At 38.8% G+C, this 20,378-nt stretch overlaps 1 protein-coding gene across 5 annotated transcripts in view; it reads left to right on the forward strand.

Moving 5' to 3' along the window:
- The window catches only part of TDRD1 (tudor domain containing 1), a 51,718-nt gene that overhangs the window by 19,630 nt on the left and 11,710 nt on the right, over positions 1-20,378 (forward strand). For 2 of the 5 annotated variants that reach the window (XM_017537641.2, XM_037741726.1), the window contains 13 exons: positions 442-586; positions 3,059-3,164; positions 3,844-3,907; positions 4,824-4,928; positions 5,150-5,329; positions 5,836-5,979; positions 6,484-6,655; positions 7,960-8,046; positions 13,955-14,122; positions 14,232-14,339; positions 15,246-15,416; positions 16,780-17,022; positions 17,404-17,541. In XM_017537641.2, the coding sequence (XP_017393130.1) occupies positions 442-586; positions 3,059-3,164; positions 3,844-3,907; positions 4,824-4,928; positions 5,150-5,329; positions 5,836-5,979; positions 6,484-6,655; positions 7,960-8,046; positions 13,955-14,122; positions 14,232-14,339; positions 15,246-15,416; positions 16,780-17,022; positions 17,404-17,541 (1,831 nt within the window). The remainder of the gene's footprint in view (positions 1-441; positions 587-3,058; positions 3,165-3,843; positions 3,908-4,823; positions 4,929-5,149; positions 5,330-5,835; positions 5,980-6,483; positions 6,656-7,959; positions 8,047-13,954; positions 14,123-14,231; positions 14,340-15,245; positions 15,417-16,779; positions 17,023-17,403; positions 17,542-20,378) is intronic. The other 3 variants (XM_037741728.1, XM_037741727.1, XM_037741729.1) reach the window with 2 other exon arrangements.

The following is a 20,378-nucleotide window of genomic DNA, read 5'->3' on the forward strand; positions in this document are numbered from 1 at the left end:
AGTGCAGCAGCTATTCACGGGCACTATCGGAGCGCTGTATAGCCCTGAACTCCTAGGCTCCGGCGTTCCTCTCCCCTCAGCCTCTGAAGTAGTTGGGGCTGCAGGTGCAGGCACCACGCCCAGCTAGAGAGCAGGGCTTTTCTTGTTGGAACTTTTATATTCCCTGCCTTTGGGCGTTTCTGGTTGCTGGCTTCTCCATGACCCAGTCTGGTATATATGAGGCAAAAAGAAAACCCAGAGACCTGATGGCCATGTCGTTCTTTGGGTCTCCAGAGTCACCTTATGTTTATTTTATGTATAAGTTCAAGGTTTTAGTTTACCTTAATAGCAGGAATAAGGAAAAGCACATCTACTTGATCTTCTCCGAAGTAGTCCCAAATCTACTATTTAAATGAAAAGTTATTGTCAAATTCTAACATTGCTCTTCTCTGTCCTTAATAGAAGCCCGAAAATAATGTACATCCTGCAAAGTCAAAAAAATTACACAAGTTGGTCGAGAATTCCTTGTCCATAAATAATCCAGGGCTCTTCACCTCCTTAGGACCTCCTCTTCGGTCAACAACTTGCCATCGCTGTGGCCTGTTTGGTAAGCATATTGTTCTTAGGTGTCTGAATTCTTCTTCTGCATATTTGAAAAACATTTTCATTATGGTAAATGTTAAACATTAAGTGAACAGTGTCCACATGCCACACACCTGTCTCAGCCTCAGCAGCTGTCAGCATCCTGCCGTGCCTCTTCACCCATTCCTTCCCATTCTTTCTGCTTCCTCAGTGGATGAGGATGATTATAGTTTTTTTAGGTGAAACTCAAATGCACTGAAAGTCTGTAAGTCACAGACTTACATCCTTGTCGTAATATAGGATGTTTCTGTCTCCGCAGGAAGTTTTCTCATGTCCTTTCCCAGTCCCTACTTCTGAGAAGCAACCACTGTTTTTTTTTTTTTTTTTTTTTAATCATAAATCAATTTTGCCTGTCACAGAATTTCATATAAGTGGAATCATACAGCATGGACTCGTTTATGTAAAGCTTATTTCAGGTATAGCAATACTTTAGAGATTAATCCATGCTGTTGCATGTATCATTATTTTTTTTGTTTATTGCTGAGTAGTATCTCATTGCATTCTTTTACCACAGTTGATCTGTTTCTCTTATTGTTGAACATTTTGGCTAGGTCCAGCTTTTGTCTGTTATGAATAGAGCTCTCTAAACATTTTTGTACAAGTGTTTGCATATGTTTTCATTTATCGTGGGTGCACAGGCAGACGTAGAATGACTGAGTCAAAGGGTAGGTCTATGTTTAACCGTCTAAGAAGCTACCAAACCATTGCCAAGGTGTTGTCCCATTTTCTATTCCCATTGGTAGGGAGTTTTGGTTGTTCTGCATCCTCATCCACGTTTGGTGGTGTCTGTCCTTCCTTTGGATAAGTTGGAACTGTCATATGCCTCTTGGGTTCTAATTTTTCAATACATAAGTTTTACTTGCATGGCATTTACCAGTTTACAGTTAAATTTGCAGTGCTCTCATGATCGCTGATCTTGAGCAGCTTTTCCTGTGTTTATTACTGGTTACTTGGATATTTAACTCTTTTTTTTTTTTTTTAAGTTCATTTTAGGTTGGGAGCATTTGAGGCCAGACTGGTTGGTGGTTACTTCTTTGTGGGGTTGTTTTGTTTCTGGTTTTTAGAAACCTGGTTTTTTTTTGTTGTTGTTGTTTGTTTTTGAGATGGAGTCTCGCACTGTCACCTGGCCTATAGTGCCGTGGTGCAATCTCTGCGCACTGCAGTCTCCACCTCCTGGGTTCAAGCAATTCTCCTGCTTCAGTCTCCCGAGTAGCTAGGATTACAGGTGTGCGCCACCACGCCCAGCTAATTGTTTGTATTTTTAGTAGAGATGGGGTTTCACCATGTTGTCCAGGATGATCTCGATCTCCTGACTTCATGACCCGCCTGCCTCAGCCTCCCAAAGTGCTGGGATCAGAGGCATGAGCCACCGCGCCCGGCCAATAACCTGTTTCTTATGAACACTGATAGGATTAAAAAAAACTTCATTTCAAAGTCTCTGTGTTTTTTTGGTGTGATTCTCATTGTTTTTTTTTGTTGTTGTTTTTCATGATACACAGTAAGCCATTTCAGTCACTTGTACAAGTCTGTTCTCACTGCAACAAAGTTTTGCTTCATCTTGGCTCACTGCCACCTCTGCCTCCTGGGTTCAAGCGATTCTCCTGCCTCAGCCTCCCGAGTAGCTGGGTCTACAGGTGCACACAACCATGCCCAGCTTATTTTTGTCTTTTTGTAGAGACAGGCTTTCATCATATTGACCACGTTGGTCCTGAATTCCTGACCTTAAGTAATCCACCCACCTTGACCTCCCAAAGTGCTGGGATTACAGGTGTGAGCCACTGCACCGTTTGCACCACTGCTTGCTGCTTTTTTTTTTTTTTTTTTTTTTTTTTTTTTTTTTTTTTTTTTTTTTTTTTTTTTTTTTTTTTTTTTTTTTGTATTCTTACTCTCGTTGCCCAGGCTGGAATGCAGTGGCATGACCTCAGCTCAACTGCCACTTCTGTCTCCCGGGTTCAAGCGATTCTCATGTGTCAGTGTCCTGAGTACCTGGGATTACAGGCGCCTACTACCATGCCCAGCTAATTTTTGTGTTTTTAGTAGAGATGAGGCTTCACCATGTTGGCCAGGCTGGTCTTGAACTCTTGACCTCAGGTGATCTGCCTGCCTCGGCCTTCCAAAGTGCTGGTATTACAGGTGTGAGCCACTGCACCCAGTGGATTGCTGCTTTTATAACATGTATTCTATTTTAGGAAACTCGGTTATGTGTCCCAGCCTGTTCTCCCTTTTTAAAATCTCTGTAGTCCTTTTTTCTCTGTATTACGGGAGTTTAAAAATGCAATCTGAATACCTGTTCCTAAACAGTACAATTCTCTTCAGATAGTCTTCTTAATATGGTTGATAGAATGATGTTTGATAAAGTGTGGGCTTTGAGAATGTCTTGATCTTAATGTGAACTATTTGGAGTGACATTGGTGATGTGATGGGTGGTGTTCTCTAGGATCTCTGAGGTGCTCTCAGTGCAAGCAGACCTACTATTGCTCCACAGCATGTCAGAGAAGAGACTGGTCGGCACACAGCATCGTGTGCAAGCCTGTTCAACCAAAGTAAGGGTCCATGATCTTTTTATTCATTAAGGATTATGTAAAAAGTCTTTTTCTGATAGAATAAGGATCCAATTAAGCAGACCACAACCAAGTAGAAGTTACTTTTATTAAGCTCTATAGCAAAGTGTACAAATCTGAAGTAAACAGCTCTATGAACTTAATTTTCGTATTTTTTTTATTAGATAGTACATGTTATTTAAAACCTTAAAAGAGTTTTTCTTTAATGTTCAGAGCTTTAGAATGCCTTACTTTTAGTCATGTGTACTTCCCTGGTTTTTAATAAGCTTGGAACTCTTACATGCCTCTCGAGTTGTGTTTTTATTTTTAATAAATTGTACTTGCATGGCATTTACCAGTTTACAAAACAGTGTCACATATGACCCCAAAATTCTGTGTAAGTAATGTAGGGAGTTAATCTCCATTTTACAGATAAGAATACTGAGGCTTGGAGATACTCTCTCTCATTAGGTGGCTTTTGGAAGAAGCACACCTATGCACACACAAGATATGGACCACTGTGTAGCCAGCATTGGGAGGCTTTACATTACCACTGTGATTCTGGAAGAAACTGTTTTGTTCTTTCAGGGTTTTGTTCATTGAGAATGTGCCATAATTGTGGTTTATAGTCCCTAACATTAATTGCCTGTGTAGTATAAGTATTGTAATCTGTTGCTTTCAGTTTCCACAAACTTGAAGATAATAAATCATCTTTTGAAACAAAGGATGTGGAAGTAAACAATAAGGTATAGCATATTTTGTCTTTAAATTTTCAGTGACTCTTCTTTATTGAATTAGGAGGATGTCAGATAAATATTTTGGGCGTATTTCTATTTCTGTATTTTATCGATATTTAAAAGCAAGTTTCCTATTACATAAATATGTACACCATAGTGATATGATTGGGGCTTTTTTTTTTTTTTTTGGAGACAGAGTTTCACTCTTGTTGCCCAGGCTGGAGTGCAAGGCGCAATCTCGACTCACTGCAACCTCCACCTCGGCTCAAGGGTTTTCGAGAATTATTTCCGGTCTTCTATTCAAAAAGGACGTGGCAGCATCTCAGTGTAAAGTCATGTGGATTAGAGTCCCTTTAGCCTCTGCAGACACAGGTTTTAGCTTTGTGCGCTGTACTTTAATAGGGCCTACTTATCTATCAAAGGAGTATTTTTTTATGATAGTAGTTCTCCTCCATTTAGACAACTACATGGGCTGAATTATTTGTAATCTGAAAAGCATCTGTCATGTCCAGCTCATATTTATGAATAATTTTTAGCTTTAGCTGCTTCTAGCTTCTACTTAAAAAAATGTGACTTCAAGTATTCATTCTTACAGAAAACATTAACAAGTGCAGATTTAAAGTACTACCTACACCACCACCGCTTTTTTTTTTTTTAAAATAAACTCAACCTTCTCTTTACCAGCACGACCTTATTCTTGGCTTATCCCCAGTGCTGTGCATGCTGCCTGTGGACAGTGGGTTTTAGTGGCTCTTGGAGGCCTTCCCTATTTCTGTGTTCTTTAATTCAAGCCTAAGAGTCAGGATATTGTGGCTGCAATTCTGGCATGTAGAGCTCATGGAATTGTTAAAACGTGCTTTTAAGTAACTCAGTTTTGTGTTTTTTGTTTTTTCTTTTGTTGTCGTTTTGATTTTTTCCAAACCAGAGTGACTGTCCACTTGGAATTACCAAGGAAATAGCCATTTGGGCTAAGAAAATAATGTTTTCTGATTTGAGAAGCCTACAACTCAAGAAAACCATGGAAATAAAGGTATTTGTTATTCTTCAGTCTCCATAGACAGAGATCCAGAGAACTGTATGTATTTTCTTGTTTCCTATTTTTGAGTTCGCACGATAGCTACAAAACATCTGATTAAGTTAATAAACATTGCAAAAACTGCCTACAATGCTGTTTCTATCTTAGAAAGCTTTAAGAAATTTACATTTGCTTGTGTGCCTTATGAATTATTCCTCTTTTTTTATCTTTGAAAGGGTACAGTTACTGAATTCAAACACCCAGGGGACTTTTATGTGCAGTTATATTCTTCAGAAGTTTTAGAATACATGAACCAACTCTCTGCCAGCTTGAAAGAAACATATGCAAACATGCATGAAAAAGACTATATTCCTGTTAAGGGGGAAGTTTGTGTTGCCAAGTATACTGTTGATCAGGTAACCCCTAATGAAATATTTAATCAAATATTTGAGCTAACTTTGGTAATATCAACTGAACATCAGAGCTTTTAATGATGCATGACAAGGCTTAAAGCCAGCCTCTGATCACCCTTCTGTTCCTCTTCTTCAGTATCCCGTGCTCTGTTCAGCTTGCTTCCTCCCTGTCTTACCCCTTTCCAGCTCTGTGTACGGGTTCCTGAATTACTGGTTATAGCCTGATTGCTAGTCTTAGAGCTTGTGTTTTATTTGTGTAGCTGAGGCATTAGTGTGTGCTAGTCCCATGGCCTAGAAATAGCTTTGGAATAGTTGTGCATATTATTAATAGCATGTCCTAACTAGACAGTTTTAGGGATTTCTTAGCAAGATTCTTAGAAAATTGACTTCTTAAATGAGTGCCTCAGAATAGGAGCCTTTGCTTTGCATGTTCTATGGATTGAGGGTTTTTAAATCTAAGGTTGTGAAATGCTGTTTTGATGCAGAATACCATTATATTTCACTTTCAGACCTGGAATAGAGTGATCATACAAGATGTTGATGTGCTGCAAAAGAAGGCACACGTCTTGTATATTGATTATGGAAATGAAGAAATAATTCCATTAAACAGAATTTACCAACTCAACAAAAAAATTGACTTGTATCCTCCTTGTGTGAGTGTCTTTTACTTTTTAGATTTCTAGTAGTGTCCTAGAGGAGCTGTTTTCAATGTTTTGATGGGCACAATGTTTGCTTGTTCTATTCTGCTGTGTTTTTGTACCTATACTATATAAATAAACACTCAGTGACTATCTTGACCTTATTTAGTTAAATGCTGCCCAAGGTAACAAACTAACATTTTTAGGTACATTTTTTCAATTTGCTTTTCAAAACAATCATTTCTGTATTTATTATCATATCTGGAAGTGGCCTTAATTTATGTAGAATTTAGGGATAATTATTCTTTCATGAATTTCTCAAGCTTCAAGTATCAAAAGTAAGTGTTAGCAATAGAACAGGAACAGAGTAATAATTATACATGAAATTGTGTATCTGACAAGTACTTGAAGATTTGTGATAAATTTTCAGCATGAAATACATTCTTTTATACACCATTAATTTTAAAAAGTCATTTTTAAATAGTAATTTTTGTAAGTAACCTGCATAAAATCTTTCAGGCCATAAAGTGCTTTATAGCCAATGTTATCCCAGCAGAAGGGAGTTGGAGCACTGACTGTATCAAAGCTACTAAACCACTGTTAATGGAGCAGTACTGCGCCATAAAGATTGTCGACATCTTGGAAGAAGAAGTGGTTACCTTCGCTGTAGAAGTTAAGCTGCCAAATTCAGGTAAGAGCTGTCTTTTTAAGTTGAGTCCTTAAAAGGGTATGTCATTTCTACTTGTTACTCAGAAGAAATGGAAACATCTAGTGAAGCCAGGCAAACTGCTCTCTGGAGTCATTCAGATTGTGACTGAACCCATTCTTGAAATTGACAGTTTGTCAAAGATGTGGCACAAATTCACAGAATTGGGTGGCTTAACAGGCTAGATTTAGACTTCATGTGGGCATAATTATTATCCCTTCAATAGAGCCATTATAATATCTATGAATTTTGACTCCTTTATTGGGAGAAATTCATGAAGTTCTCTGAGTTCATCCTTATCGGTGCTTTTTCTTGGAGTAACCTTCACAGAACTACATTTAGCTAGTGCATAGTAGCTAAGCTGTGGAAATGAAAATGCTTTAGAATTCTCTTCTTCTCTTTTGGCTGCTCACCTGTTTGATAAATGACTTCTCACAGTGTGATGGGTGCCTCCCAGTTTCCAGGTATTGTCCCTCTGCTTTCAGAGATCTGGTGTCGTGGCTGATTTGGTAGAAAATCAGCTAATCTCTTGTGAAATTAAGTAAAAAATCTATTTTGTTTGCTGTTGCATGTTATGATCTCAGTTTTGGATGTTATTTCAGGGAACTTGAAGTTTGGATCCATGCTGGACGTTTGTTTCAGCTGTACTTACGTCTTAAATTTATTTCCCATAAACAGTGGTCATTCTAAGTATATGGATTTTGAAGTGAAATCCTTTCATTAAAATTTCTGTCAAATAGAGAGTATAAGACTGGTTTTCAGAGGCCAGGAAGGATAGTTAGAGGCTGGGAGTAGGTGGAGATGGTTAATGGGCACAAAGAAAAAATAGTTAAAAAGACTGAGTAAGACCTACTATTTGATAGCACAATAGGGTGACTGTAGTCAATAATAATCGTACATTTTAAAGTCACTTAAACTGTAATCATATGGCTTGTAACTCAAAGGATGCTTGAGGGGATGGTTACCCTTTCTCTGTGGTGTGCTTATTTCACATGGCATGCCTGTGTCAAAACATTTCATGTAACCCATAAATATGTATGCCTGTGTACCCACAAAAATTTTAAAAATTATATTTCAGAGAAATTCTGTCAAGTGACTGTAGTAAATTTGTCTCAGTTTAAGTTAGGTGTTAACTATAGCTTGCCCCTAGAATTGAATTGACAAAACATGTCAGCCTATTAATAGCTATAAATATGGGTTGTATGATTGACCTGTTTCTTCTTTATGCTTTTTGCATAATGCTTTGTATAATTTCTCAACAGAGGTATATTTTCTTAATCACTTTTTAGGAAAACTTTTAGACCATGTGCTTATAGAAATGGGATATGGCTTGAAACCCAATGGACAAGATTCTAAGAAGGAAAGTGCAGATCAAAGTGAGTATAGATTGATACTGAGCGGTATAGTGACTTCAGTTATTGAAGAGCATCTACCTACTAAACAAAGGCACAACTTTAGCACTGCTAAGACTTGTTAATGATAAACATTCTATGGATGATTTAAATATGCTATTTTGTATTTAGTAGTATATCATTTCTAATTTCAGTCTTTCCTGCATGTTCTCCTCTTCTGTCCGTTTTCCACACGAATCCTTAACATGGTAATGAGAGATTATGAAGTATTAATTATCATAACACTTTAGAGTTAGGGCTTTTTTTTTTTTCTTTGATTTTTTTTTTCTTTTTTTGAGACAGGGTCTCCCTCTGTCACCCGAGCTGGAGTGCAATGGCACAGTCTCAGCTCACTGCAACCTCCACCTCCTGGTTCAAGCAATTCTCCTGTCTCAGCCTCCAGAGGAGCTGGGATTACAGCTGCCTGCCACCACGCCCAGCTAATTTTTTGTGTTTTTAGTAGAGACAGGGTTTCACCATGCTGACCAGGCTGGTTTTGAACTGCTGACCTCAGGTGATTCACCCACCGCGGCCTCCGAAAGTGCTGGGATTATAGGCATGAGCCACCATGGCCAACCAAATTAGGGCTTACTAGCTCAAATTTTTTTAGTTTGTTTTTCTTCGTTCTTGGTTATTCTACCAGTAATTAATAGGGCTATAAAATTCTGTTCTAGTAGGACAGTGTTTCTTACGGTTTTCACTTCCTTAAAAACTCTTGTATATGGTTGATGTAGATTAACAAGAGAACCAAGAAATTTTGCTTTCAGTATTGTATTTCTTAATTGCCTACTCACCTGTGTTTGTATTGTCTTCTTGATCCTTTGCTTTGCTTCTGTACCTATTGCTTTAGGAGTAGATACAATTCATTGTCTCTTGCTGATTCATCCAGAGGTGATTGCTAGATTGACAGTGCCATGGTTGGACACATTCTGTCACATAAGCACACTTGACTCATCCTTAAATCTGACTACTTCTTACCTCCCATCTGTTTGCCTATCTGATTGGTTGCCATGTCTTTATTGATTCTTCTTCCCAAGTATCCTTTGTATATGCCTTTTTTCTTTCTTTCCCTACTACCGTTTTCTAAGCTGCACAATCATCATTCATGGACAGTCGAAACAATTTTCTGATGTCAGTTTATCTCCCTGTCTGATTTGCCTATGTGATATGTCTGAGACACAAATTTTGGTGGGACAGCTCTGGTGAAAAGCTTTCAGTTCTTTGTCATTTGGAGGAGGAAACCAAACAGTGGTTTAGTGGTAGTCATGGTTGAAACCATAAGTTGCTGGAGCAACAGAATGAGGAAGAATAATGAGGAGGATGAAGCTGGGGCCTGCAATTTGTAGTGAGGAGCTGTGTTGGGAAAGGTGGGAACAGAATGGGAAAAACCTTGCCAGAGCAGCAGAGGGTAAACGCTTCCAGGACTGGGAGTCATCAGTAATATCAGATGCTATGAAGGTATCCGATGGAAGGTACAAGAAAACCACTGAGCAGTATCTTCTGCACTAAGGCACTATGAAGGTGCCTTCATCCAATACAGAGAAGCAGAAGAAATTATGTAGGATAGAGAAATCAGGTGTAATAGAGAAAGTGCAGGGTGCAATGGAAGCAGGTGGGAAGGTACCTAACACTTGCTATGAAGCCATCTAGAAGCGATGCCACACGGAACAGGAAATAACCAGCTGCTGGGGGTGAGGAGTTTGTGGCAAGAAAAGGAACACGTGTTAAAAGCATGGCCAGGCCTGAGAAACTGAAAAATAAGTAGGGCTGGATTTGACAGGTGGTGAAGAGGTGTAGGATGGGGAGGTATAGGTCAGGAGGTAAGCTAGAGCAGATCATTAAAGGTCCCAGGAGCTGTGGTAAGGGGGCAGTTGGACATGGTTCTGAAGCCAACATAGGGAATGGAGGCTTGAGACACCTCTGGATTCAGCTTGCTGGATTCAAGTCATGTTTGTGGGTATGTGAGAATCAGATTTGGAATTTAGAAAAGATGAGATAAGGGATATTGCTGAGACTTCCCTTTAAACCATCTTCTTAAGAATTTAGCTGTGCCTCTGTGGCAGAATTAAATCTGTCCTCCTGTCCTACCTGTTTTTAACTTAGCCTGGCCGAAAGCCTTTACAACTTGGTCTCTACTATCAGCACGCCGAGCCAGCGACATGACTGGGCTTTTGTCCCCTCCTCCTACAGTGTTGCTAAACCCAGCTCCACTCAGCCTGCATTATGATTGTGCAACCTCTTGTGAAATTTATCACATTCTAGCTCCTGATTGAAATCTTCTGTCTCCTACAAGATTTAGAATATCTAGATGCAAAGACTGTGGCCTTTTACTTAACTACTTCTCCCCATTGCTTAGTATGACATATGACCTACATAAGATGTTTAAGATAATTTTTTTTTTTTTTTTTGAGATGGCATCTTGCTCTGTCTCCAGGCTGGAGTGCAGTGGCCTGATCTCAGCTCACTGCAACCTCCTCCTCCCGGGTTCAAGTGGTTCTCCTGCCTTGGCTTCTGAGTAGCTGGGTCTGCAGGCATTGCCACCACGCCCAGCTAATTTTTTTGTATTTTTATTTGAGATGGGTTTCACCATGTTGGCCGGGATGGTCTTGATCCCCTGATCTTAGGATCTGCTTGCCTTGGCCTCCCAAAGTTCTGGGATTACAGGTGTGAGCCACCACGCAGCCAAATAAAATTTTTAAAAGTTGGCGTGGTGGCTTGCTTCTCTAGTCTGAACTACTGAGGAGGCTGAAGTGGGAGGATGGGTTGGAGACCAGGAGTTTGAGGCCCCCAGTGTGCCATGACTGCACTTGTGAGTAGCCACTGCACTCTAGCCTGGGCAACACAGCAAGGCCCTGTCTCTTAAAAAAAAAAAAAAAACAGTAACTCATGGAGGATCTCATGACAGACTCATGCAGCTGAAAGGAACCATCCAGATCTCCCATACCACCTTTGTACACGTGGAGAAACAGTAGCTGACTGGTCCAGTGGGTCACCTTAAGCCTGGAGATGTAGAACCGGAATCCAGGTCCTGTTACTCCTGTTTAGTGCTCTTTCCACCATTATGCATCCTGTGCTGTGAAACAGCAGGACAGTGGTTCCTTGTCCTTGCTGTTAAGTTTTTCTCTTCCTTTTTCCCTTATTTATGTTGTGATTTTGTTGGGTGGGGGGGAGAACATTTTAAAGAAATGATTTTTAATTTGAGCCTGTCTCTTACCTTTTACACTTGAGATCATTAAATTTACCTGGGCTACTGTTATGAGCCAGTTACCCATTTCAATGGGATTTCTAACATAACTTCAGGAATCCATTATACTACATTCTGAGAGGTCACTCCTAGATAGCAAATTCCCTCCACTTTTTGTGGTCTATCCCAGTTACCCCTTGGTCTTCAATGGCGAGAACCATTTCCTTTAATAAGTCTATAATATAGATAATTATTTTCTCATATTTCTGTGATTAAAACAATGAAGTCAGCCTTAGTTTTATGTGAATGATATCTTTTTTTGAGACGGAGTTTCACTCATGTTACCCAGGCTGGAGTGCAATGGCGTGATCTCGGCTCACCGCAACCTCCGCCTCCTGGGTTCAGGCAATTCTCCTGCCTCAGCCTCCTGAGTAGCTGGGATTACAGGCACGCACCACCATGCCCAGCTAATGTTTTGTATTTTTAGTAGAGATGGGGTTTCACCATGTTGACCAGGATGGTCTCGATCTCTTTTTTTTTTTTTCCCCATTTATTTATTTTATTGCATTTTAGGTTTTGGGGTACATGTGAAGAACATGCAAAATTGTTGCATAGGAACACACATGGCAGTGTGATTTGCTGCCTTCCTCCCCATCACCTACATCTGGCATTTCTCCCCTTGCTATCTCTCCCCAGCTTCCCACCCCCCACCGTCCCTCCCCTATTTCCCCCGAACTGACCCCAGTGTGTAGTACTCCCCTCCCTGTGTCCATGTGTTCTCATTGTTCAACACCCGCCTATGAGTGAGAACATGCGGTGTTTGATCTTCTGCTCTTCTGTCAGTTTGCTGAGAATGATGGTTTCCAAGTTCATCCATGTCCCTACAAAGGACCCAAACTCATCGTTTTTGATGGCTGCATAGTATTCCATGGTGTATATGTGCCACATTTTCCCTATCCAGTCTATTGTCGATGGGCATTTGGGTTGGTTCCAGGTCTTTGCTATTGTAAACAGTGCTGCAATGAACATTCGTGTGCACGTGTCCTTATAGTAGAACGATTTGTAATCCTTTGGATATATACCCAGTAATGGGATTGCTGGGTCAAATGGAATTTCTATTTCTGTGTCCTTGAGGAATCGCCACACTGTCTTCCACAATGGTTGAACTAATTTACACTCCCACCAACAGTGTAAAAGTGTTCCTATTTCTCCACATCCTCGCCAGCATCTGCTGTCTCCAGATTTTTTAATGATCGCCATTCTAACTGGCGTGAGATGGTATCTCAATGTAGTTTTGATTTGCATTTCTCTGATGACCAGTGATGATAAGCATTTTTTCATATGTTTGTTGGCCTCACGTATGTCTTCTTCTGTAAAGCATCTGTTCATATCCTTTGCCCACTTTTGAATGGGCTTGTTAGTTTTTTCCTTGTAAATCTGTTTTAGTTCTTTATAAATTTTGGATATCAGCCCTTTGTCAGATGGGTAAACTGCAAAAATTTTTTCCCAATCTGTTGGTTGCCGATTCACTCTAATGATTGTTTCTTTTGCTGTGCAGAATCTGGGGAATTTGATTAGGTCCCATTTGTCTATTTTGGCTTTTGTTGTCAATGCTTTTGGTGTTTTGGTCATGAAGTCCTTGCCTACACCTACGTCCTGAATGGTTTTGCCTAGATTTTCTTCTAGGGTTTTTATGGTGTTAGGTCTTATGTTTAAGTCTTTAATCCATCTGGAGTTAATTTTAGTGTAAGGTGTCAGGAAGGGGTCCAGTTTCTGCTTTCTGCACATGGCTAGCCAGCTTTCCCAACACCATTTATTGAACAGGGAATCCTTTCCCCATTGCTTGTTTTTGTCTGGTTTGTCAAAGATCAGGTGGTTGTAGATATGTTGTGTTGCCTCCGAGACCTCTGTTCTCTTGACCTCGTGATCCACCCGCCTCGGCCTCCCAAAGTGCTGGGATTACAGTGAATGGTATCTTATCCCTTAGTTCCTTAAAGCAGTAGTAGTTTTTCGTTGTCTTCCAGGATTCTGATACATTGTCACGATGTTGCTAAGTATCTTGATGCTAAAAATATATTCCTTGAGTAGTTGGAATTGTATAGACTGTATATGCTTTTTTCATTTCTGTGAGTTTCCTGAGTTATTTTTCATTGTGCTTTTGAAGGCTTTCTTTCTTAGACTCTTAGGTTGGCTCTACTTACTTTTCTCTTGAGTTATTACTTAGATTGCTTGTATCTTTTTTGAACTATTGAATACGTTTTAAATTTATAATTATTTCATCCTAATTGTTCCCTGTGGGATTTATCATTTCACTGTCGAGTAAGTAGGTCCTAATCTTATATGTTTCTACTTCAGTATAATGAGAGGATATCTATTCCAAATTACATTTTCTTGAACTCTTTTAGGGACTATAAGGAGTCTGTTATAGAACGTTTTAATTAGATCTGAACTTGTCTTTTCTAAGTCACTGATTTTCTTGGGACACTCTAGCTTTTGGTGACATCGAAAACTGCCTTTATTATAAACATTTATTATTGGAAAGAAGAAACACGCATGAGCTCTCAGACTGCCATCTTCCAGGAATCTTGCAGTCATAGTCAATACTCTTGTTCAAATGATTAAAGCATGCATATATACACATATATGTATTTTTTTTTTTAACTTTGGATGAAAACAAAATGGCTTACTTTTCTGTTTTCTTCTGATAAGGTGATCCTGAAGATGCTGGAAAAATGACAGCTGAAAACAAAATTGTTGTAGACAAAAGTGACCTAATCCCGAAAGTGTTAACTTTGAATATTGGTGATGAGTTTTGTGGTGTGGTGGCCCACATTCAAACACCAGAAGACTTCTTTTGTCAACAACTGCAAAGTGGCCGTAAGTCAGTTCTCTTGATTTGCTGTCAAGCTACAGTACTTCAAGAGGCTCGACATGTAGAAATAATGTATATATACATATTTCTTTAAGATGTGATCTTTATCTGCAGGTAAGCTTGCTGAACTTCAGGCGTCCCTTAGTGAATACTGTGGTCGGTTATCTCCACGCTCTGATTTTTATCCAGCCATTGGTGATATATGTTGTGCTCAGTTCTCAGGTAAGGAAAGAGTATTACTGATTTTTAAAATTTATTATTAGTTTTTAACTTACAATTGAATAAAAACTGTTGAAACATAGTCTTTGGTTTGCACTGATGACTGGATTTGAAGCTTGAGTATTAGAGTCAACCAATCATGTTTTTAAATAGATCAAATTTAACTGGTTGGAAGGAGTGTGGTCTGATCTGGGTAAGGGCAGAGGGGCCTGTGTGTGTCAAGGAGATGGAGGTATAAAGGAGGTATTCTGGGTTATTTTGTCAGCTTTTTGGATTTTAGAGACTGGTAAAGATAATTCTGTTTAAGCTAATAGGTCGATATGCAAACTCCCAGGATCATATCTTCACTGGTTTTATTGAAACAGCAAGAGGGCCTGGAAGTGTGGCACTGTCATGGTGCAGCCTTTGTATGGCACAAGTCCTGCCTTAGGATAACCAGGTTATGTTATTCTCTGCCAAAGAGAGGTCCATGGGCCTCATGGAAGGGGAGATGCAGTAATCCTTCAGTAAATTGATCAGTTGGTTGGTTGTAGTCTAGTTGATTCATGCTTGCCAGGTGTTTTATAACTAGTCTTGCTAGTAAATACTTCATGTACTGATTGAGACCTTGTGATTCACATGATCAGTATGTATTCTCTGTCCTAATGAGCTAACTCTACTGGAGAGATAAGGCATGTAAACTAATAATGACAGCGTATGGCATAATTAATGTAGTACACTACTAATAAAGGTTACATTTTAGGAGTTGAAGGCTTCTGATAAGCAAAATTAGTAAACATACTGTTGTATAAACTTCATATCTATTAAAGAAAAATCTATAAATGACCATCTCTAATTTGAGGAGGAAAGGTTTTTGTTTATCTCTACAGTGGAAAAATCATTTGAGATTGAGTGTCTCCTTTTTTTCAGAGGATGATCAGTGGTACCGTGCCTCCGTTTTGGCTTACGCTTCTGAAGAATCGGTACTGGTCGGATATGTAGATTATGGAAACTTTGAAATCCTTAGTTTGATGAGACTTTGCCCCATAATCCCAAAGTTGTTGGAACTGCCAATGCAAGCTATAAAGTGTGTGCTAGCAGGTATGGAATTTTCATAGCCTCCATATTCTTTAAAAATTCTAAAGGTGAAGAAGGAAACTTGAAAACGTGAAAAGATACATGAAATAGGGAAAAGCTGCTTCTCAAAACGACATGATCAAATGCTTAAAAGTTTCTATACATGTCATCTATCCCACTAGGATCAGAGATTTCTTTCCACATCCATCAGTTGGCTTCATCAAAATGTACCATAATTTATAAGGAGTTTCCTATCTCAGAGGGTATTTCAAAGTATTTGCTCGAAGCAAGATTCTTATAATTACATTTGCAGCTTATACCAGATCTTTTCCTTAGGCAATGTTACAAAATGTAGTTATATCCCAAAAGACTTCCTTAGGCTACATTCCCATGGGTGGAATGGGTCAGTAAGTCTCCTTCTTTTCATGTTTGTGATACATATTGTGCATTGTCTTCCAGAAAGGGTTGACCTAGTTTACATGCCCACCAAAAGAATTCTGAGAGAATCCATTCTTGTACACATTGGTGCATCAGAAGGATGCTTCTATGTTATTTCATCCTGGCCAATTTTGATAGGGTAAAAATGAAATCACTTTAATTTGCCTAATTACCAGTGAGGCGAAACATTTTTTTTATGTTACTTGGCCCTTGCATTTAATGAACTGATTGAAGCATAACTTGGGATTGCTGATTTTAAGTGCCCTGTCAGTATTGAGTTGTAAGTGCCACCGATGTTTCATATGTTAACCCAAGGGACGAGTATTTGTTCAGGGATTGTTTTATACTTTTTGTGTATGGCTTTTTAATTTTATTGGGCTATAATTTACTTGCCATAATGTTCACTTTAGGTGTTAGCTATACAATTCAGTAATTCTCAATAAATTTACTAAGTTATACAAACATCACCATAGTCTGATTTAGAACATTTCCATCACCCCAGGATGGTCTCTTGTGCCTATTTGTGGTTAGTCTTTTCTCCCCAGGTAGTAAACAATCTACTTTCTGGCTCTGTAGATTTGTACTTCTGGACGTTTTATGTCAGTGAAATTATGTGGGTTTTGTTTTACATATTATAGAAGCTTTTTACAAGCTTTTTCTTTTGTTGTTTGTAGAGATGTGAGTCTGGCCATGTTGCCCTGGCTGGTCTCAAACCTCCTGCGTCAGCCTCCCAGAGTGCTGGAATGAGCCATTGTGCCCAACATGAGTGAGCCACTGCAACCAGCAGGCTTTTTCTTTGTTAATGATGCATTCATCTTTATGTTCTTAAGTGAGATGTTTTTGCTTCAGTGTTTGCCATAGGTTTCTTAAGTTTAACTTGGGGAAATTAGGAGCTACATTTCTAAATGCTTTAAAATAATTTTAACATTCATTCAAAATTCTTTGTTAGGAGTAAAGCCATCATTAGGAATTTGGACTCCCGAAGCTATTTGTCTCATGAAAAAACTTGTGCAGAACAAAATAATCACAGTGAAAGTGGTGGACAAGTTGGAAAACAGTTCCCTAGTGGAGCTTATCGATAAATCCAAAACGCCTCATGTCAGCATTAGCAAAGTTCTCATAGATGCAGCCTTTGCCGTGGGAGAACAGGGGATGGTGGCAGATAAACCCAGTGACATGAAAGAAGCCAGTGGTAAGTAAAATGTTTACTAGATAATGCATGTTCTGGAGTTCAGATGGTTCTATAAATACAAGTTTCCTGTACTTAAAAAAAGAATTTATGTTGAATGCCTTTCATCTTAAATAAAGCATTCATCTAAATATTTTAAGAATGTTTGAAAAATAAAATTTTATGGAGAGTTTTACAGGTTGCTGGCAGCTGATCAGAAATATAAATTTGAAGTTTACTTAGATAATTATAAGACTGACTTTAAGGTTAATATTCCTATAAAGTCACTTAAAAAGTCAGTGGAAATTCAATTCTTCTAAAGCAGATTCCTCAGCAGCCCCAGCCTCGCGCATCCTCCCTCCACTATGTCCATTTATTTTGCAAAATATTTAATTATTTTCACAGTTTCCTTGGGTGTGGAAGGAAAAATAAATCCATTGGAGTGGACGTGGGTTGAACTTGCTGTTGACCAAACAGTAGATGTTGTGGTCTGTGTAATATATAGTCCTGGAGAATTTTATTGCCACGTGCTTAAAGAGGATGGTAAGTTGATTTTTGTTATTTGTTTCTTTTTACAAATACATTGGCATAGATAGTAACTTCACGTGAGTTGGTTACTGAGTGATAAAAGTACCTCTTTCCAAGAAGAACCAAGTAGGTATTTGTATTTCCAAGAAGATTTGGTTGTACTTAGTTAGCTTTTATTCTGTTTTGAGTGATTATTTATATTTTCAGCAATACCTGTTTATATTTAAACCAGTTTATATTTCATAAAATATCTCCTAAATTCATTTATAGAAATTAAATTTGGCCTGGTATAGCGGCTTACACCTATAATCCCAACACTTTGGGATGCTGAGGCAAGAGGATGAGGAGCCCAGGAACTCAAGGGTGCAGTGAGCTTTGATCATGCCAGTGCACTCCAGCCTGGGCAGCAGAGCTACACCCTGTCTCTAGAAAACAACAACAAAAAAAAAGAAATTAAATTTAACTTTTATTGAAGTATTAACATATAGATACATATGTAAATAGAAGTACAACATAATGAATTATCACAAACTGCACACACTTGTATAACCAGCCTCTAAGTCAAGCAATATAAAACATTACCGGTATTCCAGAAGTTTCCCTCCTGTCCCCTCCCATCATTACCTCTTCTCTCTTTCAAAAATAAACATTTCTGCTTTCCAATAGCACAGATTAGTTCTTCCAGGTTTTGAACTTTATAGAAATGGGATTACACACTATGTGAGCCCCTTCCTTCCTGCTGCCCACTCCACTGTGGCATTGTTGCATCTATCTTACCTTGCTTTTCCTTGCTACATAGCCTTCATTGTGTGTTACGTGTGTCTGTTATGTTGTTTTTCTTTGCTGCATAGTGTTGCATCCTATGAATTGTATTGCAGTTTGTTTCCTTCTACCATTGGACGTTTGGCTTGTTTCGCTTGGGCTGTAGATTAATGTTGCTGTGAACATTACAGCACATCTGGTGTACATGTGCAGGCATTTTCATGGAGTCCATACCTAGGAATGAAATTGTTGGGTCATAAAGGGTATGTAAATTTGCAGCTTCCCCATCTGCAAAGGCCAGTTTCTGAAGTGATTAAGGAACAGATGGTTGCTCCACAACCTCACAGGCATTGTGTTTTCTTTTTCATTCGAGCCATTCTGGTGAGCATCATTGATCTTGACTTTGCAAATCTTGGTTTTTCTTCGTCAAATAAGGACATTTACCTAGATAACTAAGGCTCTGTCAGACCCCATAGTTGGGAGATTTGTCATTCCTTCGTTCAGAATAATTTGGTAGGTAGGCCACCATTGCATCTAGGTTAAAATTTACAATTTTCAAGTTCCTTTTTATTGATATAGGTGATTATTATACAAACATCTAAAAATTCTAAACATGAAGAAGGAAACATGAAAACATGTTTCAAAAGTTACAAAATTCAAAAGTTACAAAAATGTGCATAGTGGAAAGTAAGTTTCCTGGTTCCTCTTCTCACTAAATGTTTTTTCAGAGACACTCTATACATATGCTTGTATGAGTATATACCTTTTATGTATCTGTAAATGGTATAAAGTGGTAAGTAATTTTTGAATTTTTTATTCCACTGCGTTTTGGATATCAATTCACATAGTGTTTTCTCCAGTCTCTTTTTAAATAACAATTTCTATTTCGGAATAATTTTAGGTTTACAGAAACTTGCAGAGATGATACATAGAGTTCCCATATCCCCCTCATCCAGCTTCTCCTGTAGTTAGCATGTGATCTTGGCACATTTGTTGCAACAAAGAGACCAACAGTGGTATATTACTAGTAACCGAACGCCAAACTTTATTTGGTTTTCGTTAGCTTTTCCACTAATGTCCTTTTTCTGTTCCAGGAGCTACTCTGTGACGCCACCTTGGTGTTTAGTCTCCATTCAGTTCTTTTTCTTGGCTACATGGTATTCCACTCTGTGGGTTAATCCTAATTTAATTAACCTAATTGTGGATAAATACAGAATTAGTGATTTACAAACTTTTATTACTAAAACAAATCCTTGTACTGTGATTTTTACATTAGGAGTATATCCCTGGGGCAAGTTGCTAAAATTGTTATTGGAGTATTAGGTCAAAGGAATGTGTGTGTTTGTGCTTTTGAGAGCTAGTCTTCTTAGAGGCCAGCCAAACAATCCCCCAGCAGCAGAGTGTATCATTGCCTATCATGTGCCCTTAAACTTTATTTAGGCTAACCTGAAAGGTGAAACATCTGACACGTTACAATTTATTTTCCATTTCGGTAAGTGAGCCTTTGTCACACACTTGATACTACTGAGTGGTTCAGATCCCTTTCTTCTGCGTGCAGAAGCTCTCCATGGTCCGCATTTTGCAGGGACACCTCTGATGTCTCTCTCCAGAGGCCGCCTGTCCACTTGTCTGCTTTGCTAGCCTGCTGCCCACTTTTGGCAGCCTAATTTCATAATTCTGTCCTTTGTCTCAGAGCCACGTCATCCTTCTGGAAATACCCTCCCCTTCAAATGTGGTGTACTTTGAATTTATGAAACCTCCAGCATACAGAGCTCATCAGCTCTGACTTCTTAGCATACATTATCTGTGCCATCCATTTAGGGATTATAGTCGCTTTCGGGACAGGTTTTATTTAGTTTGTCTATGGCTGGGATGTTTTGTCTGCCTGCAAAGTTCCTGCTTTAGTGTATTGATAATCATGCGGTAATTATGTCTTTGTGCCTCGTAAATCATTAATGTTGGGTTTATTGAGACTATTAACTAAGTAACAACTTATTTGCCCAATTTTTTAATAAGGAAAAGCATTGGGGTAAAAAATAGTTTGGGGAGGTACCTGGGATTTTTTAAAAAAATTTTTTAATTTTTAAATT

This window comes from Cebus imitator, unplaced genomic scaffold (assembly GCF_001604975.1).
Source record: "Cebus imitator isolate Cc_AM_T3 unplaced genomic scaffold, Cebus_imitator-1.0 Scaffold104, whole genome shotgun sequence".
Taxonomy (NCBI): Eukaryota; Metazoa; Chordata; class Mammalia; order Primates; family Cebidae; genus Cebus; species Cebus imitator.